This window comes from Phacochoerus africanus, chromosome 1, assembly GCF_016906955.1.
Source record: "Phacochoerus africanus isolate WHEZ1 chromosome 1, ROS_Pafr_v1, whole genome shotgun sequence".
Taxonomy (NCBI): Eukaryota; Metazoa; Chordata; class Mammalia; order Artiodactyla; family Suidae; genus Phacochoerus; species Phacochoerus africanus.
The window spans coordinates 118,811,465-118,836,802 of record NC_062544.1 but is presented as its reverse complement, the minus strand read 5'-3'; the positions used below and the strand labels follow the sequence as shown (position 1 = coordinate 118,836,802).

Genomic DNA, 25,338 nt, shown 5'->3' with positions numbered 1-25,338 from the left:
CGGCATTGCCATAAGCTGTGGTGTAGGTGGCAGACGTGGCTCAGATCTGGTGTTGCTCTGGCTGTGGTGTAGGCCAGCAGCTGTAGCTCCAATTAGACCCCTAGCCTGGGAACCTCCATATGCCTCAAGTGTGGCCCTAAAAGGATAACAGACAAAAAAAAGAAAAAGAGAGAAATGGAAGGAAAGTACTTTATTTGGAGTTAAATAGATCTGGCCTCAAATTATGATTTTGTTAATTTGTTCAACGTCTTGCAACACTTTTTATTTAACTTCTATTTACAATATTGTGTTAGTTTCAGGTGTACAGCTTCCCATTCTTTTCCATTATAGGTTATTACCAGATACTGAATGTAGTTCCATGTGCTATGCGGTAAATCCTTGTTTATGCATAGTAATGTGCATCTGTTAATCCCATTCTCCTAATTGCAATACTTATTTTAAGTTGTGCATGATAGTATCTCCCTAATATGTTGTTGTGAGGATTAAATATACGTAATATATGTGAATTGCTTTGTGGGGGTGGTTAGCACGTAGAAAGAACACAAGATATACTGTATTCACTGTAAACCAAATAAATAGTAGTTCAACCCAATTAGCATAAGCTATTTAAAGGTCTTTTACTCGACTGTGAAGCGATCACCTGCTGTGGGTTTTTTTTTTTCTGCGTGTTTTTTTTAACGTGACGGCAAACGATTATATTTTTCTTTAGTATACACTATGAGAAAACTGAAACACGAAATCTAAGAGCCAGCAGCACTTCTTTCCTCAAGCTCTGCAGAACCAAATCCTGTTAACATTCAGCTGTGGAAGTCTTATCAAAGGATCCGAGGTATTGACCGCTTGCTGGAGGCGTGCCACAGGTTACAACCTAGTAAGATAAAAGGGTGGGGGGCAGGTGGGAGTAATCTGTTGTAAAGATGCAAAATCCGGTAGGAACGGCAGGTAGGTGAAGCAGGCCCCCCCGAGGTTTTCAGGCTCTTATTGCTGCAGCCCACTCGCTTATCACTACTCCAGGCCTTTATATGCACGCAAATATTTCACAAAGCCGGGATCTTCCCACAACCATTGCCTCTATTCTCTTTTGGCCAAAGTAAATCCTGCGCGGAGACACGGGGTAATCTTGCCCAGAAAAAGGCGAAGCCTGCGTCCCCAGGACCTGGCTCTGCGCGCCTCCCTCGCCCTCGCCCTCGCCGGCGGCGCTGGCCAAGCACTGTCCGAGATCACTGTCCGAGATCGTGCAGCTCCCCGGGAGGCCCATCGACCCCGCAGCGCGCCGGGGCGTCGAGGTACTCTCTGGGCGTTGCGGTTGCCCCTTTTGGCGGGCTCGAGCTTCCTGAGGCTCCGCCCCTGGGCGCCGTCCATCCGCACCCGCGGAGGCGGGCGCCGCGCCCCCATTGGCTTAGGGCTCCGCGATGTCCCCGCCCCCTCCCGGCCCCGACGCCAGCACGTTGAGTGGCGGGGGCCGGCCAAAGAACTGCCCGAGAGAGGAGCGGCTCCGGGGGTTGGGCGGCACGGTTGGGGCGCCCGCTTCGGGGCGCCTGAGAGGCTGCTGGCCCGGGATTGCGGCCCGCGGCCACGGGGGGAAGGGGGTGGGTGGGCTGAGAGCAGCTCGGCGGCGAGGCCGGCCCGCCGCCCCTTCCCCCCACCCCCGTCGACCTTGTCGACAGAAGGTTCCCGGAGCTCCTCACGGCGGCGGGATGGCGACTGCAGCGGAGGCGGAGGCCTCTCCGCCGACGGACGCGAGCTGGGAAAGTGGTGGCGGCGGCGGCGGAGACGACGAGATGAAGCAGGCGCTTCCGGAGCTTGAGTCCACCCCACAAAATGGCGGCGGCGTCAGCATCGCGGAGCCCGGCGGCGGCACCGGGCCTGAGGAGAGCGCGGCTGCTGAGGCCGTCCCGAGCCTCTGCCACGAGCAGCCTCAGGACTCCTCTGAGGCGGGCGCGGCCGCTCTGCCCAAAGGCCCCGAAGAGCCCGAAAGACCTGTTAGGAGGAGTTTTCAGATCCCCAGGAAGAGCAGAGAAAAGAAAGGTGGTGCTTCCCCTCTTCCCCAACCCCTCTCTCTCTCCCCTCCATCTTTTCATTAGAACCTCTCTGTTTCCTTCCCACACCCATCCGAGACACGTAAACACGCATGCAGCGCCGGCCGCCTCTCCCCTCACTGCCACGGCCGCCCAGCAGCTGCGCTTTGGTGCGAGACGAAGGCGGTGGAAACCACGCTCCCCTGCTTCCCCCCTCCCGGTGGAAGTTGGAAGTAGTTCAGGTTTGAAGCGTGTCTATAAGGCTGCAGCTCCCAGAGAGGAAAGATGGTGCTCGGCGCCCCTCCCTCCCAGCCCCTGAAGGCAGAGAAGCCGATGTGTCCTCCTAAGGATGCTTCTGAGAAGTCTCACGGTGGAAATTACCCGTGGCCGTGGAATCTGGGGCTTACTCCAAGGCCACTGCGTTGAGAGGACCACAAGTGCTTCTCCCTATGGAAATTCTTCAGCTATCTGTGTCTACTTGAAATTTGCTCGATGTCAGCGTCTTCTCTTGTTTAGAAATCTCCGTTAGATGTGATTCATGCAACACTTATTTTCCATCACACTTCATTTCCATGTAGATTTTTTTTTTCTCATTTTTGAGGCGTTAGGGCTTTCTAAATCCAAACTTTAGTATGTTTTTTCTTGAATTTGAGAAAATTGGGAAGGTAGGTAGGTTCTTGGTGCAGTAATTTCCCTCTGGAAAAAAAATAGAGGTTAGCTTATGCCCAAGATTCACCAATTTGATTTTGCAGATGAGAGAACTTAAGAAAAAAATTTTAAAGTCCAGTCTAGTTTTTGGAACCAATGTGGGAAGAGTTACATGAACTACGTTACCATTTTAAAACTTAATGCCGTATTATGACCCATTTTTTAATGGAAGAAACGACCGTTTTCTGTTAATCGGAATACAATTTTTGATTATCCAGTGATTTGGGATGCTCTGGATTTGGTCAATTTAAAGCTTTTTGTTTTAGAGTTTGGCTCCGTTCTTCATGATTTACTTTGAAAACTAATAGGAATTTCTTATTTGCAGAAAACGTAATTTGTGCTTTGAATCTTGATAAAGAGTATCTTGAATGAAGCATGTGCTTCCTCTTTCCATGTGCATTACCAGTTCCATTTGCACAACTGAAATTGTTAGCCTTTGTCAGATACACATTAAATCAAATTGTTAATTCTATTTGGATTACAAAACCAAGGAAATCGCTGGTGTGCGAAACCTTGTTGACAAAGATGAGGTTACTTTTTGTCCGTTAGCATGAGGAACGTTTCTAGAAATATCTTTTAAGTGAGGTAATGTAAAACATTTTAGGGTTCAAGAGGATTCTTGTAAAGGTCGAAGTTATCCATTCTTTTGGTTTATTTAAGATGTATGGTGTAGTCTAAGAGAGGATAGTTAGATCTTAAGCCTAATTTATCAAGTGGTGGAGAATAGATTGGAAATATATTCAGGCGGGCTCTGGTTATAGGGTCACAGTAGGAGGCTGAACATTTTTCATTTTTTTTCTACTTGATAATAGTTTTGAAGCCCATTTTTTTAGGGATTTAAGTAAAGCATAAAAGCATGATGTCCTCCTTTTTAACTCTTGATAGGACTAGAAAATTGGTTTAAAAACCCTCATGGTTTGGTTTGATATGAGGGAGGGCTCTAGGAAATGTTGAAAGGTACTGTTTGCATGTGTTTTCTGTTTGTTTTTTAATAAGATCTAGAGGTTGCTGTAAAATAGACTTCATTTGAACACATTGAAAGTGGATATAATTGAGGAATTAGGAAATATAAAACCTAGTTGTTTTCTCCCTTGAGTCTGATGCTCTCTTGGGGAAAATTTATATTTTCCACTCTCAGGTAGAGGCAGAAGGTTGTTACCTTTCTCCCCAAGGAGGTCTGGTAAGAAAATATAACACAGTGGACTTTTTTCATGTTTAGTGAAAATGAGTAATTTTTAACTTGTCTAAATATTTGTACACTGAGCAGCAGCTGTTCAAATAGTGCAATAACGATTTAAGTAGAGCTTTTAAAACTTAAATAAGCAGCTTTTTACAGCCATGGACTTCATCGTGTCCAGTCTGAAAGGAGTTAGTGCTTGATGATAGAATTTAATAGAAAAATTCCTCTTTTCATTATTAAAGGAAATGATTAATCACAAACAGTGCAGCAGGCACTGCTAGTTTCACACTTGATCCCAAAATAATCTTTTGGAAGACTTAAAAGGTATCACTTTATGTATGGAATTTGACTAGATGTTAGTTGTGGTCAGATCAGTCTTTTATTGTGAATATTAGATTGTTTTCTGTAGATACCTCTGAACTTTTCAATATCAAAGGTTTTGCATTCATATTTTAATATGGTGGCATACCTTTGCTTGTGACTGCTTTTCCAGTGAAATTTAAGACTAGGACTCCTGTATTTTTGGTACTTAAAGGAAAACCTCTGTGAATATAGCCTGATTCAGTTATTTTATTGGGCTTGACAGTAGGATAACATCCCAAATACTGCCATTTTAATTAATTATATTGGCAAACACTTTATAGTACTTAATGAGTTGTAGGCATTGTTCTAAGTAGTTTAACTGCATTAACTAAATCTCAATCCTTTGTGGTAGGTACTGTTCTCTCTCTTTTTTTTTTGGGGGGGTCTTTTCTCCTCTTCTAGGGCCGCACCTGTGGCATATGGAGGTTCCCAGGCTAGAGGTCCAATTGGAGCTATAGCCGCTGGCCACAGCCACAGCCACACCAGATCTTAGCCTCCTCTGCAACCTACACCACAGTTCATGGCACCACTGGATTCTTAACCCACTGAGCAAGGCCAGGGATCAAACCCGAAACCTTATGGTTCCTAGTTGGATTCGTTAACCACTGCGCTACTATGGGAACTCCTGTTCTCATTTTATAGATGAGGAAACTGAACTACTGAGGTAAATAACTTTCCTGAGGTCACATAATGTAGAGTTGAAATTTGAACCTAGGTGTAGAATTTGTCTTATTTCTTTTTTTATTATGTAATTTGGGATTCCTGTTGTGGCGCAGCGGAAATAAATCCCACCAGGAACCGTGAGGTTGCAGGTTTGATCCCTGGCCTTGCTCAGTGGGTTAAGAATCCGGCGTTGCCCTGAGCTGTGGTGTAGATCACAGGTGCGGCTCGGATCTGGCGTGGCTGTGGCATAGGCCAGCAGCTGTAGCTCCAATTAGACCCCTAGCCTGGGAACCTCCATATGCCGCGGGTGCGGCCCTATAAAGACAAAAAAAAAAGTTTTTGTTTTTTTAGTAGGACTTTTTAAATTTTATAATGATTTTTATTTTTTCCATTATAGCTGGTTTATAGTGTTCTGTCAATTTTCTACTGTATAGCAAGGTGACCCAGTCACATATACGTGTGTACATTCTTATTCTCATATTATCATGCTCCATCATAAGTGACTAGATACTGCAGGATCTCATTGCTTATCCATTCCAAAGGCAATAGTTTGCATCTATTAACCTCAAATTTCCAGTCCATCTCACTCCTTCCCCCTCCCACTTGGCAACCACAAATCTGTTCTCCATGTCCATGATTTTCTTTTCTGTGGAAAGGTTCATTTGTGCCGTATATTATTTTCCAGATATAAATGATATCACATGGTAAAATTAATGCATTTAATCAGTACTGACAGATTCAGTGATCTGCTGACTGGAAGAGTAAGATTTTTAGTCTTTATGATTTATGTGTTATTTTGTTTCTTATTGGCTGGGCTATTTTCTGTATTGTAAGGAGGCACTGTTTCACATTTAACCAATTTGTGGAGTTACTCTTGCCTTCTTTTACTCTAAAATCTAATAGTGTAACTCATCACAAGTAAATTAAAATTGGTAATTACATTTGGTATAATTATTTCCCTCCAAATTTCTTGAGAAATGCAGTGATGATTCATGTTCTAGAAAATGTTTATTGGTTAATGCTTTATGTAGGGCATAAGATTAACAGTTCTTGTGCTCTTGCCTCTCATCAGTTGCATCATGTACTTGCGTCCATACTGGCCTCTTTCAGGAGAATTAATGGCTAATTCTCCCAAATCTCCATCTTTTCCCACAAAATTTGAAGTTGTTTTTTGGAAGACTTTGTGCCTAAAACTCTTTCTTAAGGAAATTTGCATGACATTTTATATGAACACCATGCAAATTGTATATGAATGACTTGGTTCTATGTACCAGAGGTTTTCACGCATAGAAGTAAATCTGAGCAAGGAGTTCCCGTCGTGGCGCAGTGGAAATGAATCCAACTGGGAACCATGAGGTTGCGGGTTTGATCCCTGGTCTTGCTCAGTGAGTTAAGGATCCGGCGTTGTCATGAGCTGTGTTGTAGGTCGCAGACATGGCTCGGATTCCACATTGCTGTGGCTGTGCTGTAGGCTGGCGGCAACAGCTCTAATTAGACCCCTAGCCTGGGAACCTCCATATGCCCTAGGTGCGGCCCCAATAAGACAAATAAAAAAAGTAAATAAATCTGAGCAGGAAAGTATATGTAGAATCCAGTCATCCACATAAAATGTTTTGTGTGCATATAAATTCTGAGTAGTGGAGGTAAAATTTTCTTTGACATATTCTCCAGTCCAGGAAAGTCAAGTTTCATGTTTGTTGTCTCTCTACATCTCTTCTAAAATATTTATTCCTGGAGTTCCTTTCGTGGCTCAGTGGTTAAAGAATCTGACTAGGAATCATGAGGTTTCGGGTTCAATCCCTGGCCTTGCTCAGTGGGTTAAGGATCCAGCATTGCTGTGAGCTGTGGTGTAGGTCGCAGACGCAGCTCGGATTCTCTGTTGCTGTGGTGTAGGCCAGCTGCTACAGCTCCAATTCGACCCTAGCCTGGGAACCTCCATATGCCGCAGGAGCGGCCCTAGAAAAGGCAAAAAGACAACAACAACAACAACAAAAATTTCTAAATTCTGCACTAAGTCCAATGATGATTTAGGGATGAAAGTCCATTCCTACAGAATTACATCTGTAGAATTTTATTAGACTAAAGAACAGTGATTTTTATTTTTTGTTTTTGTTTTGCTTTTTAGGGCCACACCAGTGGCATACAGAACAGCAGTTTTTAAAAGATCTAAATTATTGTGAGGAACAAATGGATATTCGTTGTACTTTAGTCATTAGTTGTAGTAGACATCAGAGATGGATTCAGAGAGAATTGAAGACCAGTGTGATCTCCAACCTACTTTCTGCTGTTTCCATTTCTTCCATGAATTATTTTAAGTTGGAATATGTATTTTGTATTTTCCATTGGTATATTTTGGTAATATCGATCCATCTTATTTTAAAAGTTAAGCTTGGAAGTTACCATGAGGTACAGTGGGTTACCTTGCTGCAGCTGTGGCACAGGTTGCAACTGCAGTAGGGGTTCAGTTCTTGGCCTGGGAACTTCCCCATGCTGTGGGTGGGTGCAGCCAAAAACATAAAACGTTTTTATATATATGTATATATGATAGTTTTTTTTTTAACATACACAATCTTAATACAAACATTCAAACATAAAGATTGGCATTGAGACTAAATTGGTAAATGTAGTTGAGGAAAAATATTCCTTCAACTAAGGAACAAAGGTACTATTTCATAACCCTAACTGTATGTCTATTCTAGCTGCTTAAATATAACATTGGATTCTTAGTATGTTTTGTATGCTACCAGTAATAAAAATCTTCAATTCTAGTTCTGATCTGTGATAAAAATCAGTTTCCTCATTTGAATTATAAATCTCCACGTGCCTTGCTAAATCCACTCTTAAATCCCATAAAATAGATCTGTAATCAGTTTCGTAAATAGAGAAATCTTGTGAATTATCAGAAATTGGTCAGCTATCGGAGTTCCATCGTGGCTCAGTGGTTAATGAATCCGACTAGGAACATTGAGGTTGCGGGTTCGATCCCTGACCTTGCTCAGTGGATTAAGGATCTGGCGTTGCTGTGAGCTATGGTGTAGGTCGCAGATGCGGCTCGGATCCCACATTGCTGTGGCTCTGGGTAGGCTAGCAGCTACAGCTCTGATTAGACCCCTAGCCTGGGAACCTCCATATGCCACGGGAGCGGCCCCATAAAGAGGCAAAAAAACCCAAAAAACCAGCTATCTTTGGATTTGATGTAAATCTTGTAAATAAGCAAAATTATGTGCTTCATGTCTGGAAGAACTTAAAATTGCGGTTAACCTTTATAAACCAAAAAAAAATGTGATAGTTATGAGAACTATTAAGATACTTAAGACAGAGCATTCTAGACAGCAGATGTTTTATAGCTCATTTCCTTATAGCTAATATAATTTCTTGGTCTAAAATAAGAAAACAATTCTATTTTTCTAGCTCTTGGAATGATTAGTTTCAGCTCTTAGATATACCCACATACACATCTTTTCATTTACTTACAGTTCAGAATATAAGATTTGTGGCAAGGCAGCCTGAATTTGAATACCCACCTGCCCTATTCGGTTATTAACCTTAGGCTAAGTAATCTCAGTTTAAATTTGTGAAATGGGCATCATGAACTTCATAGGGTGGTTTCTACGATTAAATGAGATAATGCATATAAAGCTCTTGGTACAGTACCTGGAAAGAAATAATGGTTACACTCAATAAATGTTAGAATCTGGAGAATGGTGTATTATTGGATGCTGACTTCCTTAAGTGAAATGGATGATTAATGTGTAAAATGTTCTGTTCCCCATTTGGGTAATCATAAGGTTATTATTACTGCCTCAAGAGATGGCCCATAATATGATGAGTATATATATAAAATTTTTTAAAGAAGTGACAGGATTTGTTGGTCAGGATATATCTATCCTTTAGAGGATTATTAAAGATAAAATAGACCACCAGGGAATGTACATTCAGAACATAAACTTCTTATATTTCTAAGCTACCACTCCAGCACATTGACTTGAAACCTTTAAAAATAGTTATAGCATAATTTTATTCTTACAGAAATTGATAATTAGGAAGAAAATATAAAAATTATAACCCTGGTCTAATAGTAAAGCCAAGTGAAGCATTTGAAATATACCTAAAACACAAATATTTATTGTTAGACCTAAAGTCTTGGCACCTTTTTCTGTGTTTTTTATTCACAAGAATTTTTTCACTGACAGTGTACTTGAGTACATTTGAGGTGACTCTAGGACATTGCTTTGGAATGAAACATATGTTAAATATTTTTTTGAGAATAGGTTGAATGTTAATTTCTACATAAATTTATATGATTTACCTTGAATTTTTCACTTTGATTAGATTGTGGTGGAAATAGTGTTGGAAAAGCTTAAATAAGAAAAATAATTTATGTGGATTTGTGAAATTTCATAGACATGTAAAGCCACTTGATACTTCTTTTTGGCATATTTCTAGATAACTGAAATCACTTGTTAGTTTAGAAACAAAAGAATCAATCATGCATAAAGCCCAACTTTAAAAATCATGTTTGGCCCACTTGGGATGTGAAAGCCTATAAAAACCATTCCACGTGCTATTTTCCTTCACAGGTGTTTTCCAGCTTAGTTGGGGGCCATCAGAAAATCGTTTTTTTCCTACCACATATTATAAAGCAGATTTTTTTTTTTTTTGACAGAATGGAGTTCTCCCTGTTTTGTGAGCTTTCATTTTGCTTTATTGTTGAAATTGTGAGACTTAATTTAAACTGGCAACAGTCATATTTTGGTAGTTTAGAATATATCTGTATTAAAAAATCTTGGAGTTCTTGCTCTGCCACAATGGGATGAGTGGCGTCTCCACAGCACAGGTTGCAGCTTCTATTCCTGTCCTGGCACAGTGGGTTAAAGGATCCAGTGTTGCCACAGTTGTGGCATAGGTTGCAACTGTGACTAGGATCTGATCCCCGGCCCTGGAACTCCATGTGCCACAGAGTGGCCAAAAAAAAACAAACCTTGACAAAGTTTATTCTTACTTTCTTTACTTACTTATTCAGTCTTTCAACTTGGGGCCAGTGCCCCAGGTGTAGATAGAGCAATGAATAAGGCTGTCATGGAGCTTACAATCAGTAGATTATTTAGTATTCTCATCTATAAATTTGATTGTGGGATACTTTCCGTGTTTAATAGTTCCTTAGGTTTTGGTTTTGTTTTTGGCATGCAGAAGTTGCAAGGGCCAGGGATCATGCTGACACCAGAGCAGCAACCCAAACCCCAGCCATGATGCTGGATCTGTAACCCACTGAGCCACCAGGAAACTCGTCTTTAGTTCTTTTATTTTTTTCCCCCCACTTACTAGTCAGCCTTTTTTTTTATCATTAAAAAAAGTTTTTCATTTAAGTATAGTTGATTTACATTGTTGTGAACTAGTCAGTCTTTTTTTTTTTTTTTTTTGTCTTTTTGCTATTTCTTTGGGCCGCTCCCGCGGCATATGGAGGTTCCCAGGCTAGAGGTCCAATTGGAGCTGCAGCCCCCGGCCTACGCCAGAGCCACAGCAACGCGGGATCCGAGCCGCGTCTGCAACCTACACCACAGCTCACGGCAACGCCAGATCATTAACCCACTGAGCCAGGCCAGGGATCGAACCCGCGACCTCGTGGTTCCTAGTTGGATTCGTTAACCACTGCGCCACGACGGGAACTCGTGAACTAGTCAGTCTTAATTGCATTTTTATAAGTGTGATTTTATTATCTCCTCCCCACGCCCATTTTTGTGTGCACTTCCAGAGTGGTAGGAACCATTTGTTTTATACATTCTGTCACTGAAAGCTACATTTTTTATAGACACTTTAGTAAATACACATTGTTTGGTAAATGAATAAGACGAATGGATATATCATTTGACATTAAGTCCTTTAAAGCCTAATAACTATATATTGAAAATACAGTAAAAACAGCCTGTCAGCTGCTCTGTGGTACCTTTGCGAGTATACACAAGTAGAACACTGAGTAGTGACCTAAAAGTATTTTGACTGGCGTTTATTGACTTTTTTTTTAATTGACTCCTTATAAAGAGTATCTGAAAGAAATTAAGGTAATAACATATAGGTTCTATGGATATTTATGTCTACAGTGAAAAATAAGTGGTTCCTTTTGGTTTGGAGAAAATATCTATGTATAGACTTGATGTTTGAAGTTTATTAGGTTAAGTTATTTCACACGTAAAGTGAAAATTTGAAGTTATTAGGCTACTGGTTGAAGGACAAATTGGCTATTTCACTAAAGTATTTTAAAATTTAAATAGGGTGTACAATAGTTGGAGGAGTAGGGAATAAAAGTTTTTACTGTCTTACTCTGTACTAGATGCACTGCTTAGAGCTTTCTCCATGTATCATGTCATGTGGCACGTGGCATATAGTAGTAGTTATTAGGATAGCTAGAGTTCTCTTTTTTTTACGAAGAGAGTACTTACTGAGCTTGTTTGGTTAAGTAATGGATTTACCCCATGTCTCCTACATAGCCAATAAGTGCTACGTCTGATGTTTGTGTCCAGGTTTGACTCCAAAGTTCCATATCTTTCCATTTCACCAAGTTTTCTACTACTTTATATTGGTAATACAAGAAGTTAATGGATGCTGTGTATTTTATTTTAACTTTAATATTAAAAACCAGATAGACTCATTTTATTCTGTAGACCCATAAATGTCTTAAATGCTTTTATGTTTTTACTTAAGGTGTATGCATTTAATTTACTGAAATAAATGGTCCTAGACATACTACTTAAGTGTAATGTAAAATAGGAGTTGAGACAAGATGAGTTTATGCACTGTATCTTATGAGCTGTCTTTAAGCAGTGTAGGTTGCCTAATGTAGCATCCACTAAGTTTTGCAAAACTATAACCGCCATGTCTGCATGTGTAATGCCAGATGCTCATTGCTGAAGGGTTTTTTCCTTCAATGAATTAGTGTCTCTTTTGCATATTATAAAACGAGTGACAAGTAACTAGTTTTTTTCTTCAATGATTTATCTCTTTTGCATAATACAAAATGAGATGACTGTGATGCCTTTTTTAAAACTCTATTTAAAAGTCATATTGGAGTTACCGTCGTGGCGCAGTGGTTAAAGAATCTGACTAGGAACCATGAGGTTTTGGGTTCAGTCCCTGGCCTTGCTCAGTGGGTTAAGGATCTGGCGTTGCCATGAGCTGTGGTGTAGGTCGCAGACGCAGCTCGGATCCCGTGTTGCTGTGGCTCTGGCGTAGGCCCGTGGCTATGGCTCCGATTCAACCCCTCGCCTAGGAATCTCCATATGCCATGGGAGCGGTCCTAGAAAAGGCAAAAAGACAAAAAAAAATCATATTAACAAACCCACAAAAATGTAAGAAACTACATTTGGGGAGTTCCTTTGTGGTGCAGTGGGTTAAGGATCTGATACTCAGTGCAACGGCTTGTGTTGCTGCTGTGGCATAGGTTTGATTCCTGGCCCAGGACATTCATCATGTCTTAGGCCTGGCCCAAAAAAAAAGAGAGAGAGAGAAAGAAACTACATTTAAGATAAAATAATCTTTAAATTAATGTTTTTTATTTTAGCACTTTTTCAGCTGTTAACTCCAGGCTCTCGAGAATTTGAAGATGTTTTAAATATTCTCCATTCATCTTACCTTGAACCAACTTCAGCAACAAATTTTAACTACAAACGTGCTTGCTTGATACATAATGAGCTTTTGGAAAAGGAGGTATGTTTTAAATTGTGCTTTTTGTGAGATTCTTCAGAACCAATTAACCTGGAATTTGTTTTAATTTCTTCGTTTTCTTTAAAAATCCTAAACTTTTTAGGAAAGCTAAGTTATAGAAGGGAAAACAAATTTTAAGTTCATTTTTCCCCCTGAACACTGTTGATACTGCACTACATTTATTTGTATTGTTAAATTAATGTGTGGTTATGTGAAATAATTTCTTTTAGTAAAAATGAATCTTAGGGATTGTATAATGGCTTAACTGTAAACTCATAACAAGGCTTTTTGCTTTTTCAAGCACATGTTAGTTAAATGGAATCCCTAAAAGCATACTATGTCTGCATTGGAAGGTAATGAAATAAAATGTTTTCTCTTTTAGGATGTGTTTAGTTTTTCCCTCAATTGTTGCATGGTAGTTGAATTATCTTAATATCATTAGAAATTCTTAGTGAAAGAGTAAGAACGAAGGCAACAGTTGAGCCTGTTAGTAAATTTCAGTTTGATTTATAAAATAGAATATTTTTTGAGTTTTGATTTAGGAAAAACCAGCATGAATGATCCTGAGGTAATACAAATGAGATGTTGAGAAATTTGTTGCGTGTATTGTTTTGTAACATACACGGAATACTACTAATTTTGTACTTTTGTAAGTTGAGCACTATCTGAATTTAACTTGCAAAGGATCCCTAAAGTGGATGAATGTTACCAGCTCCCAGAGGAAATTAAAATGTTGGTAGTTTTGATGTGGTTTCATGGTATGATATTATATTTGTTAGTTTTATACGGAAATTTATTCTAAAGAGAAATGATATTATTGAAGATCAATAACAGATGGAATATTGTGTGTAAATCTGTTATATATGGTTTCTATATTTTGAATGTCTTTGTGAAAAAAGGGAAAGCTAGCAGTTTAGGGTACTTATCATTCAGGTGTACTAAGGGCAAGTCACTCTTTTATCTTAGAAATGGGTATGGAGCATGGCTTATGTACCTGACATTAAGAATGTAGTTGTAAAGACATGAAATATTTTTCCTTTTCTAATTGAGTTTATGTATAGTCTAGAAGCTGGTCATTAAGTAGGTTTATTAAACCACCTATTGTATGCAAATCACCATGTTAGGTAAAACGAGAGATCCAAAGATAATTAAAACATGGATTTAAAAATCTGTGGGAGTTGGAGTATGGTAAAATTTTAATAGAAATTTCGTTAAAATTGTTAAACATGAGATGCTTCTTTGGCTGTGTATCCTTTGGTAAGGATAAAAAGCCAATTATAATGGCAAAAAAACTAAAATGCAGAAGTTATAGGGAGAGAAATGGTAATTTCTGCTTTGGTAGATTTGGAATTTCTTAGAAGTAAAAATCGTGAAACTCTTGGCTTGAAAAAATCACATGCTAAAGAGTTGTTACAGATTTAATTTCATTTAGTTTACAGAAAAGAGAAGAGAACTGAAGTTTGATGGTCGTTTAGATAAAGAACTTTCAGAATCTTATGCATTTCTGATGGTTGATCGATATCAGGTGAGTGAACTCATTTTATTCAAAAAACATTTGAGGGAGTTCCCTGGTGGTCTAATGGTTAGGATTTGATGCTTTCACTGCTGTGACCTGAGTTCAGTCCCCAATCTGGGAACTGATATCCCACATTAAGCTGCTGTATGCCATAGCCAAAAAAAAGAGAAAGCATTTTCATTATAAGTTACTAAGTTTTGTAATTATTCAATACACTTGATTTTTATAAACAGGTTTTTTTTTTTTTTTTTTTAATTTTATGGCCACACTTGCAACATTTGGAAGTTTCTGGGTCAGGGATTGAATCTGAGCCATAATTGCATGGTGTGATCCTTTAACCCACTGCATGGAACTGGGAATCGAACCCACACCTCCACAGCCATCTGAGTGCTGCAGTCAGATTCTTAACCCACTGTGCCACGGTGGGAACTCCTAAACTAACAATTTTTTGATATATAAATGGAAGAGATGGTTTAGTGTAGGGCAAGGTATTTCATTGTTTTATGTTTTGCTTTTCACATGGGTTCATTTTTTTCTTCAATCAAACCTATTTTTTGCTCCTAGAATGTGTTTGATAATGAATAATGTTCCCTTTATTGAAGAAGATTATTTTCTGTATTGCTGATTATATGTACCAGAAACTATTTTTTCTCCTTTAATTGAAGAATATTTAGATGGAATTACTTTCTCTTTAAATGTTTTGGCCATTCTAATTCTAAAAGGGGATTTATTTTTAGTTGAATTTTTTTTATTAACATATAGTTGATTTACTTATTGTGACAATTTCTGCATACAGCAAAGAAACCCAGTCATACAATTATATACATTCACTTTCTTATATTATCTTCCATCATGGTCTGTGCCAAGAGACTGGATATAGTTACCTGTGCTGTACAGCAGGATGTCAGTACATATCCATTTTAAATGTAATAGTTTGCATCTATTACAAACTCCCAGTCCAGCACACTTTCTTTCTTCCCCCTCCCTCTTGGCAACCACAAATCTGTTCTCTGTGTCTGTGAGTTTCTATCTTGTAGATACGTTTATTGTGCCATGTGGATTCCAGATATAAGCGGTATCATATGGTATTTGTCTTTGTCTTTCTGATTTACATCACTCAGTGTGAAAATCTCTGGTTGTGTCCATGTTGCTGCAGATGACATTATTTTATTCTTTTTTATAGCCGAGTAGTATTCCATTGTGTATATGTACCACATCTTAATCCATTCATCTATTGATGGACATTTAGGTTGTTTCCATGTCGTGGCTATGGTGAATAGTGCTGCTATCAACATAGGGGTGCATATATCTTTTCTGAATTGTAGTTTTTTCTAGATATATGCCCAGAAGTGGGATGACTAGATCATATGGTAGTTCTGTATTTAGTTTTTTGAGGAACCAGCATAGTGTTGCTTTCCATAGTAGTTGTACCAATTTATATTCCCACCAAAAGTTCTAAAAGGGGATTTTTATATATGAATGGCATGATATCTGAGTATTTATTAGACCTGGCATAAACAAATAAGGATTCCAGCTATGGTTATATAAAAAGTGTAAACCAGTTTCACAGTTGATATTTAGTCATAAACTTATGCATATAATTTCTATAATGTAGAACAGGTATAGTTTAGGAGCTAAGATTTTACTTAAAACAAGTTTATAAACTATCTCTTCACATTGAATGTATTATAAAATGAAATGTTTTGTTTATTTAGGTTCAAAGCATATGTGAAAAAGGATTACAGGTGGGCCAGTCCAAAATAACAATTCTTGGCAGTCCTTCCATGGGTAATCTTTTTTCTTTTTTCATACCGATTATTATGTTGCCCTTTAAAAGCGTATCTAATTTTGCTGCAGTCCTTATAATTAAATTAATCTAGTCTTTGTCATGTTCCCAGAAAAAGGGACTAATTTCAGGTTCTGCAGTGTAAGACCAGTTTTATCCTTCTTTTCTGATTTTGCATACTTGAAATTGAGCAAGGATTATCTTTTTTTTTTTAAATGTCTTAGTCCTAGTGATTTTAAAAAGTAAAAAGTTTAATGTTTTTTTCTGGTTTTATAATTATTATTATTTTGTCTTATTAGGGCCACACCTTCGGCATATGAAAGTTCCCAGGGTAGTGGTTGAATCAGAGCTACAACTGCGGTCTATACCACAGCCACTGCAATGCCAGATCTGAGCCACGTCTGTGACTTACACCACAGCTCATAGCAACGCCAGATGCTGAACCCACTGAGTGAGGCCAGACATGAAACCGCTTCCTCATGGATAATAGTTGGGCTTGTTACCAATGAGCCACGATGGGAACGCCTCTGGTTTTATTTTTGCTTGGTTAAATATCAGCTGTCTTTGCTGTCATTATATATATATTTTTAAGTATCATGATCTCTTATAATTAGGTTAAACATTTGGACTTTGTGTATTTGTGTCCTTATTAAAAGTAAAAAATCTTTAATTTTTCACTCTTTGCTAGGTGTCTATCTTTCTAGGTATGCTGATTTATTGCAAGCCAATCCTTTGGAAGCAGGTGCAGTAGGCGATGTTGTTATATTTAAAATAATGAAGGTAATTTCAACTTCTGCATATCATATATCAAAGACTATTTTACTTGAATTTTAGTTGACCTTGTCTTTAGGAGTTTGACTGAATTAAAACCAGTGCCTGCTTGTGTTTCATATATATAAATACTTTTGAAACTTATATGCTATCTTTGATCTGAGCTTACTGAACTTTGTTCTCCTTTCCAAAGAAAAGAATAAAGGAAAGAAGGAAATATGTTGATAATGTCACTTAAGCTAGTGAAGCGTTGTGAATACAATATTTCTTTGTATTAAATTCAAATAGTCCCCTCCCACCTTTTTGTTGTTGTTGTTGTTAGCTATCTTACTGCTTCAATATTGGTAAAAGTGTTGGGTGTTACTTTATTGCCATATACGAAGGGAAAAAACTGTTACAGTTGATCTATATTTGAAGAGGTATTCTATAATATTAATGTCATGTAGTCAGTAATTAGGTTTAGGTGGACTTAAAACATTTTCTCTATTTTAGGGTAAAATAAAGAGTATATATGACCCCATGGGTGTAAAAACTTTGGACTCTATGTTAAATAAAAGTGCTTTGGACCCAACACCAAAGCATGAATGTCACGTGTCGAAGAATGCCAATAGAGTTACGTCACTTTTGGCTTACAGAGCCTATGAACTTACTCAGGTAGGTGCCTGGATCCATTTTGGTGTTATGACCTCATATCAATGAGTTTGTCACTAAATTCTTGTAAATGTCTCCCTTTCATTTCCTTCTGCCACCACACTAGCCTAGACTCCAGTTTTCCACTTACTTCTGCCAGACGCCAGTGATTCTCACTGTTCAGTATTTCTGAGGAAGCTTAGAAACATACAATGACTCTGCTCAGACTCTCCTCAGAGTATTATTCAGAATCCTTAGCCTAACTAGCTCTCCCTGCCTGTAGACTGTGACCTCTAGTGTTTTTTTGTTTTTGTTTTTTTCTTTTTAGGGTCACGGCTGCAGCATATGGAGTTTCCCAGCCTAGGGGTCGAGTCAGAGCTACACAGCCACAGCAACGCCAGATCTGAGCCTCATCTGTGACTTATACCACAGCTTTACAGCAACGCTGGAACCTAACCTGTTGAGCAAGGCCAGGGATCCCACCCACATCCTCATGGATACTAGTAGGGTTCATTAACCGCTAAGCCACGATGGGAACTCCTAGCCTGTTTCTGTTAATATGATTGCTGCCCTCACCAGTCTCATTTCCTATTGAAGCCTTGGTTTCTCCTGGCCTAGAAAGGTCCTTCTAATAAAATATTTCTCATCCTTCAAGGTAAAATTGATGTCCCTTGAATGATCTTAATTCGTATTACTTCGTACTATTGATTTAATAGCTACTTTCTATTTTTATTAGCATTTTTCTAAAATGCAAACTTAAAATTTATATTTTAAGCTTCATTCAGATATAATTGATTTAGAGTTAACTACACTAATACTTAAAAGTGTAATAATTGATGAATTTTTGTCGTGTTTTTATATGTTGTTTGACTATAAAGCGATGTTATTCTTTTTAACAGATATATGCAAATGGATTCTAAGTGAAAAGCAGTAGTGCTAACCTCCCTGGAAATGGCCTTTGTTCTTTTTCCTTTCTTAACTTTTACTTTATTACGTAATATAGAATTTATTCTTCCTCCTTTCTTTTTGAATAATTTCACTGGGAAAACCCTATTGTTGGGGGCTTTTAGCAAAAATTGTATTCATTTGATTACCTTCTGGACAGTAGTAGTATTGGTAGATGTAAAATAAAACTATAAGGTAATTACTGGTTTTTCTAGCAAGACCAGTTAACTGGCTTGATGTTTCCCAAAAATTCTAGGCATTTTTTAGAGCAATAGCAACATTATTGAAATCACTAGTTTCCCAAGGGAATGGATTTTGAAGGACAATGCTTTGTTTATAAACTGGAGTCATTCTTTTTAATGAAAATCACTAGACTACAGGTCAGAAAATCCTAATCTAATGAATATTATGAATGAGTGAAGGGGAGAGGCAGATGGCTAATAGGAAGAGGTTCCAGCTGCCTTTGTCACCTATGTTTGTAATCTCTACCACCTCCCCTTTGTTGCTTTGTCTGTAGTTGGAGTCAAGACTGTTTTTCTTTAGAAGTAATGAACAAAATGGTAGGGATGTTTGAGATTGTGTTCTTTGTATTTTATTTTTTATCAAATTAGTTTTCAGGGCTGACCTGGGAGCTTAGGCTCCATTTGTTTAATTTTCATATGGAAATTTGTTGCACATCTCCAGTGGTCAGCTCCTCAGAAGTAAACTCTTGGAATACCTATTAGTATCCTGACATCTTACATAAACATAGAAGCAGAATATTTTATGTCATAAAATGAATATAAAGTGCAAATTATTTTAATTAAATTGACAAGCAGTGCTTAAAGATATTTTCTGTTAAAGGTACTTAAATGACGTTGTATTTCTCTAAAATCAGGCAGATAAATAGAAGATTCCACTTTGTACTTCTTGCCTTCTTAAAGAAGTTACTTTTGCGTTTTCTTATTTTTAGTATTATTTTTATGAGTATAGCTTTGATGAGCTAAGGAGAAGACCAAGACACGTATGTCCATATGCAGTTGTGTCTTTTACTTATAAAGATGATATACAAACTCCGAAGTTCATACCTTCATCAAGGTAAGACTCATACATTTTAGACAACATATAGAATGGTACTGTATCCCATATCCTGCACTGCTGAGTTGGGAGGAACACTTGGTTTTCTTATTTTTTTCCTTCTTCTGATACTAATTAGGTACATGATTGCTTGTGATGACTTTTAAGAAGTCAGTTAAAAGGAGAGATACTTAAACCATGTGAAGACAAACATTGAAATGTACATAAACCTTACTGGTTAACCTTTTCCCCCTGATATTAAGGGTTTGCATAATTGCATAAATGTAGTTTTTAAAAGTGAAATTTTGTATATTAGCTCTGGAAATGGAAAGCTTCTACAGAGCCTTAGCCCCATTTCAAACTAATTAAATCAAATATTGCAGAAGGAGCCTAGGCATTGGTAGTTTTCATAAGTTTTTAGGAGATCCTTACTGCCAGTCAGAGTTAAGTATATACCATTGATGATTTCTTATAAGTTATAATATAAGGTGACCAAATACAAAGCAGTTTCTTTTTTTCACCCGCATGGGGTGATTCCAGAAAATGGTTTGGCAAAATTGAATATGTAAATTTACAGAGCTCTAAGTGAAACAGTTAATTAAATATTTACTTATTTACACTAAATATTCATGTTTAAAGTTGTGCATAGTATTTGTCAACTTAGAATTACTGCTATCTATCTGTCTAACATCTTTTTTAGGGCTGTACCTGCAGCATATGGAGGTTCCCAGGCTAGGAGTTAAATTTGGAACCTCAGCCATAGCAATGCCAGATCTGATCCACATCTGTAACATATACCACAGCTCACAGCAACACCAGATCCTTAACCCACTGAGCCAGGCCAGGGATCGAACCCAAGTCCTCATGGATACTAGTCGGTTTGTTTCTGTTGAGCCATGATGGGAACTCCCATTTTATTATTATTATTTTTTTTGTCTTTTTGCCTTTTCTTGGGCTGCTCCCGAGGCATATGGAGGTTCCCAGGCTAGGGGTCTAACCAGAGCTGTAGCCACTGGCCTACACCAGAGCCACAGCAACGCGGGATCTGAGCATCGAGTACAACCTACACCACAGCTCACGGCAACGCCGGATCCTCAACCCACTGAGTAAGTCCAGGGATGGAACCCGCAACCTCATGGTTCCTAGTCGGATTTGTCAACCACTGAGCCACGACGGGAACTCCCCATTACTGCTATTTTATTTATTTATTTATTTATTTTTTTAAGCTATTTCTTGGGCCACTCCCGCGGCATATGGAGGTTCCCAGGCTAGGGGTTGAATCGGAGCTGGAGCTACCTGCCTACGCCAGAGCCACAGCAACGCGGGATCCAAGCCGCGTCTGCAACCTACACCACAGCTCACGGCAACACCGGATCGTTAACCCACTGAGCAAGGGCAGGGACGGAACCCGCAACCTCATGGTTCCTGGTCGGATTCGTTAACCACTGCGCCACAACGGGAACTCCCATTACTGCTATTTTAAAAAGCCACATTTCATGAAACTAATATCTTTGAGGACAACTTTTTTTAAATCCGTTGTCAGATCAGTTTGTATTGTTTTCATTTAAGTTGAGATCCAGCCCCTTTTTGGTTCAGTGAATAGCTTTGGAAACCATCTATACACAAATATCGATTCATGTAACATCCTGACAGTTGTGGAGTTCCTCTTGTGGCTCAGCGGGTTAAGAACCTGACTGGTACCAACGAGGATGTAGGTTTGATCCCTGGCTTCGCTCAGTGGGTTAAGAATCTGATGTTGCTGCAAGCTGCACTGAGGTGGCCGATGTGGCTTGAATCCAGTGTGGCTGTGGCTGTGGCTGTGGCTGGCAGCTGCTGCTCTGATTCAACTCCTAGCCTGGGAACTTCCAAATGCTGCAGGTGTGGCCCTAAAAAAAGAAAAAAAATCCTGCAGTTATCATTTTTTCTTTTATTTCTTATTTATTTATGTGTTTTTTGCTGGCCCCATGATCCCCATGATACATTTACTATAGTGCCTTTCAACGGTGATTTTTTTTGGGGGGGGGCACTCCTGTGGCATATAGAAGTTCCTAGGCTAGGGACTGAATCGGAGCTGCAGCTGCTGGCCTACACCACAGCCATAGCAATGCAGTATCTGAGCTGCATCTGTGACCCACACCACAGCTTACAGCAACACCAGCTCCTGCTGAGTGAGGCCAGGGGTCGAATCCTTATCCTCATGGATACTAGTCAGGTTCTTAACCTAGTGAGCCACAATGGGAACTCCCTCAGTAGTGATCTTTAAAAGACACTCAGTACTTAATATGTGGTTGTACCCCCAGGAATAATGATTGTTAATTTTCTTTGTCTTTTTGATTCCATCTGTTGACCCTCCACATCATTTAAAATAAGCATTGATTGGACATCTTTGTTGTACCTTGAATGTTGCTGTGAATGCTATTTCTTCTTCATTCCTCAGTTAACTGCATAGATTACACCTACACTGTCAGTGAGGCCTTCTGTGATTTTTTTTTTTTAAAACCCCCATCCCCTTAGTTTCTTTCTTCCTTTTATTTCTATAGCAATGACAACTGTCATTATCTGGTAAACTATATACTTACTTTTTGATTGTCATCTCTCTTCCTTAAGAGATTATAAACTCTATGAAGGCAGGGGTTTTGTAATCCTGTTATGTAGAACTGTGCTTGGCAAGTAATAGGAGCTTAGTAAATATTTGAGTGATGAATGAACATATTTAAATATAATTGAGGCTATTTCTTTGAACGTCATCACCAAGTAGAGTAATTGATGGAGACCATTCTCTCCTGATGGCTATTTTTGGGGAAAAAAATTCCTTTAAATTTGGACAAATATGATAATTTGAGCCAAGTAAGTAATTTTGGTTTTTCCAAATAGATTTGGGTTTATTAAATGTTGTAGTAAGTAATTTGTTCTTCATACTTGGAGGAAAGGATTTAATTCTCTTGTTTGAGTATGTCATTAAAAATAGCATTTCTATCAAGGTTCTGAATGTTAACTTGTATGTTTAGCAATCAGTAATATCTCATCTTTTCTTTTTAAAAATTTATTTGTAGATCTAACAGCTTTAATGCAGATAGAAACACAGGTAAGATTCTTACATTTCTTTTCTTTAGTTTTATAAATTGAAAGAATATGTAGATTAAAAAATAACTACATTGTTTTATTTTTATAATGAATGAGAATCTGTAAAATATGAGAAAGCTTGAGGCCATGTTCTGACATAGTATCAACATTTGGTCATCCAAACATAAGGTCTCTTGAGAATCTGCTAGTGCTGTGAATAGACCAAAAAGTTTTAGCACTTTGGATGATGAAAGTAAAAAATAAAATAGGTTTCATCACAACTCAGCCTTTTAAAAGTATTAAATACGTCAGGTTTAGGATTTAGAAGAGAGAGAAGATTAAAAACAGTATTGAGGAGTTCCCGTCGTGGCGCAGTGGTTAATGAATCCGACTAGGAACCATGAGGTTGCGGGTTTGGTCCCTGCCCTTGCTCAGTGGGTTAACGATCCGGTGTTGCCGTGAGCTGTGGTGTAGGTTGCAGACGCGGCTCAGATCCTGCGTTGCTGTGGCTCTGGCGTAGGCCGGTGGCTCCAGCTCCGATTCAACCCCTAGCCTGGGAATCTCCATATGCCTCGGGAGCGGCCCAAGAAATAGCAACAACAACAACAACAACAGACAAAAGACCAAAAAAAAAAAAAAAAAAACCAGTATTGACTTTTTGTATCTTCAAGTTTCTCCACAGTGTAAAGAGCTCCAGTGGCTGTTATAAGACTTTGTGAGGGATTCGTGTAGTTAACCAGGCCGAATATAGTCTCCTTTGCAGGAAGTAAGAGGGGCAGGGCAGTTTTAGTATTGTCTTTGCTCCTCAGCTTTCTGGTACAGAGAGGACATTTAGACAAATTTGTTACTCTTTTTCCTGTGGATAATTTTGTAGGGGGAAAGATACCTGAAGCAAAAATTTGTAATATTTGAATTCTCTGTATGCAGAAATGCGAGTTTTTTTGGTGTTTATTGTTCTACTTAACCTGTGTTTCTGAATGTTTTTCCCCTTATTTCTAGTTAACATGTATTTGTTTCTAAGGCTTCCAAGAGGCTGAGTTGTATCATTATTCTTTTTATTTAGAAAAATTTAACTACACATTGTGGAAAGGACAACTTTTGAATAAAGGAAAGCTTTTGTGTTATATTTCTCTGAGGTCAGCCACTCGTGCTTTTTTGCCTATCAAGCTGTAAGTATAAGAAAATAGCAATTAGTGGTTGCTAATTATTGATCTCTTTCTTATAGTTAAATTTTCTTTTTCCTAATTACTTTTTCTTCCATTGGAATTTGACTTTGGTGTGTAAGAACCTAAATATAAATACTGGTTTGCTTTAAAAAACATTACTTTGGTAACTTTGGAAACTTAATTGGCAAAATGAGCCCTCAGCCCATCTGTCTTCATTTACAGATGGGCTAAATAGTCATACACATTTATGGCATAAGTTTTTTTTTAATTGATTGTAAATATTAAAAGTGATTTATTAAAGTATTGTCCTAATTAGATACATTTTTCATTTAGCAATTTGAACATGATAGACTTAAAAGTTATTGATTCTTTGTTGGAAACAGCTTTATGTGGTGAGTTAAAATTTATAGGCTGTATTTAATCCTGTGCAATCTATGTTGGAATAGAAAGATTTAAAAATGACCTTTTGGGAGTTCCCATCTTGACTCAGCGATAATGAACCCGACCAGTATCCACGAGGATTTGGGTTCCATCCCTGGCCCCACTCAGTGGTTTAAGGATCTGGCATTGCTGTGAGCTTCAGTGTAGGTTGCTGATGTAGTCTGGATCTGACATTGCTGAGGCTGTGGTGTAGGCCGGCAGCTGTAAGCTCTGATTTGACCCCTAGCCTGGGAACTTCCATATGCCACAGGTGTGGCTCTAAAAAGCAAAAAATAAATAAATAGAAAATAAAAATGATCTTTTGCTACCAACACAGTAAACATTATGGACCCTCATAAGTGATTGAAAATTAATTTGACTGTTCATACTTGAATTGTCTTCAATAAAATGACAACTTTTTATCCTTTGTGGTTAGTAAAATTGGCCTATTGGATTAGCTTCTGGCTTAAAGATGGAAGGTTGGTAATATTGCCAGGCTGTCTAGTAGCTACCTGTATATATTTCTTAATGTCCCATATCAAATATCAGGTATGATGTTAGTAAATATATTCTTCTGTATTCTATCTAGATAATTCTTTGTGTATGTGTCTGTGTGTGTGAGAAAGAGTGAGTGAGCAAGAGAGAGATGACATTGCTAGAGTTAAAAATACAGGTAAGGCAAATATGCCTTTTCAATTTTCTTTCAGTCCTGAGAAGTTAGATGTTGAAACAGTTATGAGTATTGATCATCTGAAACAGAAAATCCCTCCAGCACTGTTTTATAAGGAAACATACTTAGGTCCAAATGAAGGTAAATTAATTTAATTTTACTAAAATATATAAGAAGCAGACTTGATTTGAGTATTTACTTTGTATTTTTTCTCATGTCAGTTTTGAAGAATGGAATGTATTGCAGCCTTTATGAAGTTGTAGAAAAGACAAGAATTGGAAGCAACATGGAAAGTTTGCTGCAAAAACTAGAGAAAGAAAAACTTGTGAGTGAAAGGTTTTAAAATGTTCCTTATTCTCCCTTAGAAATAGGCATACAAATAAGTGATTATAATATTTAAGTTTCTTTCATTTTTGCCTCTGAAAATACTGCACGGTCTCCTCTGTCTTAGTTGCTGCCATTTAGTTAATTTTACTGTGGCCTCTGGTACTTTTCTTTTTAGCCATGACACTAGATGGTCTGTAGAGGCCAGTCTTCCCCATGAAGTATCTTACTGTATTTTATGACTGATGGTCAACAACTATTTATTGATTATCATGTTTTTATCAGGATGTATAGTTTTAGTAAAGAATGAGACAAGATACTCTGTCTTCCTGGATCATGAGATAGAGTTACTCAGATAGGT

At 38.3% G+C, this 25,338-nt stretch overlaps 1 protein-coding gene across 5 annotated transcripts in view; it reads left to right on the top strand.

Annotated features, from left to right (window-relative positions):
• Nucleotides 1–1,439: 1,439 nt before the first annotated feature.
• Nucleotides 1,440–25,338, top strand: part of TASOR (transcription activation suppressor) — a 61,577-nt gene continuing 37,678 nt past the window's right edge. For 4 of the 5 annotated variants that reach the window (XM_047777191.1, XM_047777209.1, XM_047777180.1 and 1 more), the window contains exons 1-11: nucleotides 1,440–2,028; nucleotides 12,488–12,633; nucleotides 14,063–14,155; nucleotides 15,862–15,934; nucleotides 16,621–16,712; nucleotides 17,196–17,357; nucleotides 19,231–19,355; nucleotides 22,388–22,419; nucleotides 23,461–23,566; nucleotides 24,691–24,794; nucleotides 24,875–24,978. In XM_047777191.1, coding sequence (XP_047633147.1) covers nucleotides 1,698–2,028; nucleotides 12,488–12,633; nucleotides 14,063–14,155; nucleotides 15,862–15,934; nucleotides 16,621–16,712; nucleotides 17,196–17,357; nucleotides 19,231–19,355; nucleotides 22,388–22,419; nucleotides 23,461–23,566; nucleotides 24,691–24,794; nucleotides 24,875–24,978 — 1,368 coding nt within the window. In that variant the 5' untranslated portion in view covers nucleotides 1,440–1,697. Of the gene's footprint in view, nucleotides 2,029–12,487; nucleotides 12,634–14,062; nucleotides 14,156–15,861; nucleotides 15,935–16,620; nucleotides 16,713–17,195; nucleotides 17,358–19,230; nucleotides 19,356–22,387; nucleotides 22,420–23,460; nucleotides 23,567–24,690; nucleotides 24,795–24,874; nucleotides 24,979–25,338 lie in introns of those variants that run through there. The other variant, XM_047777219.1, reaches the window with a different exon arrangement.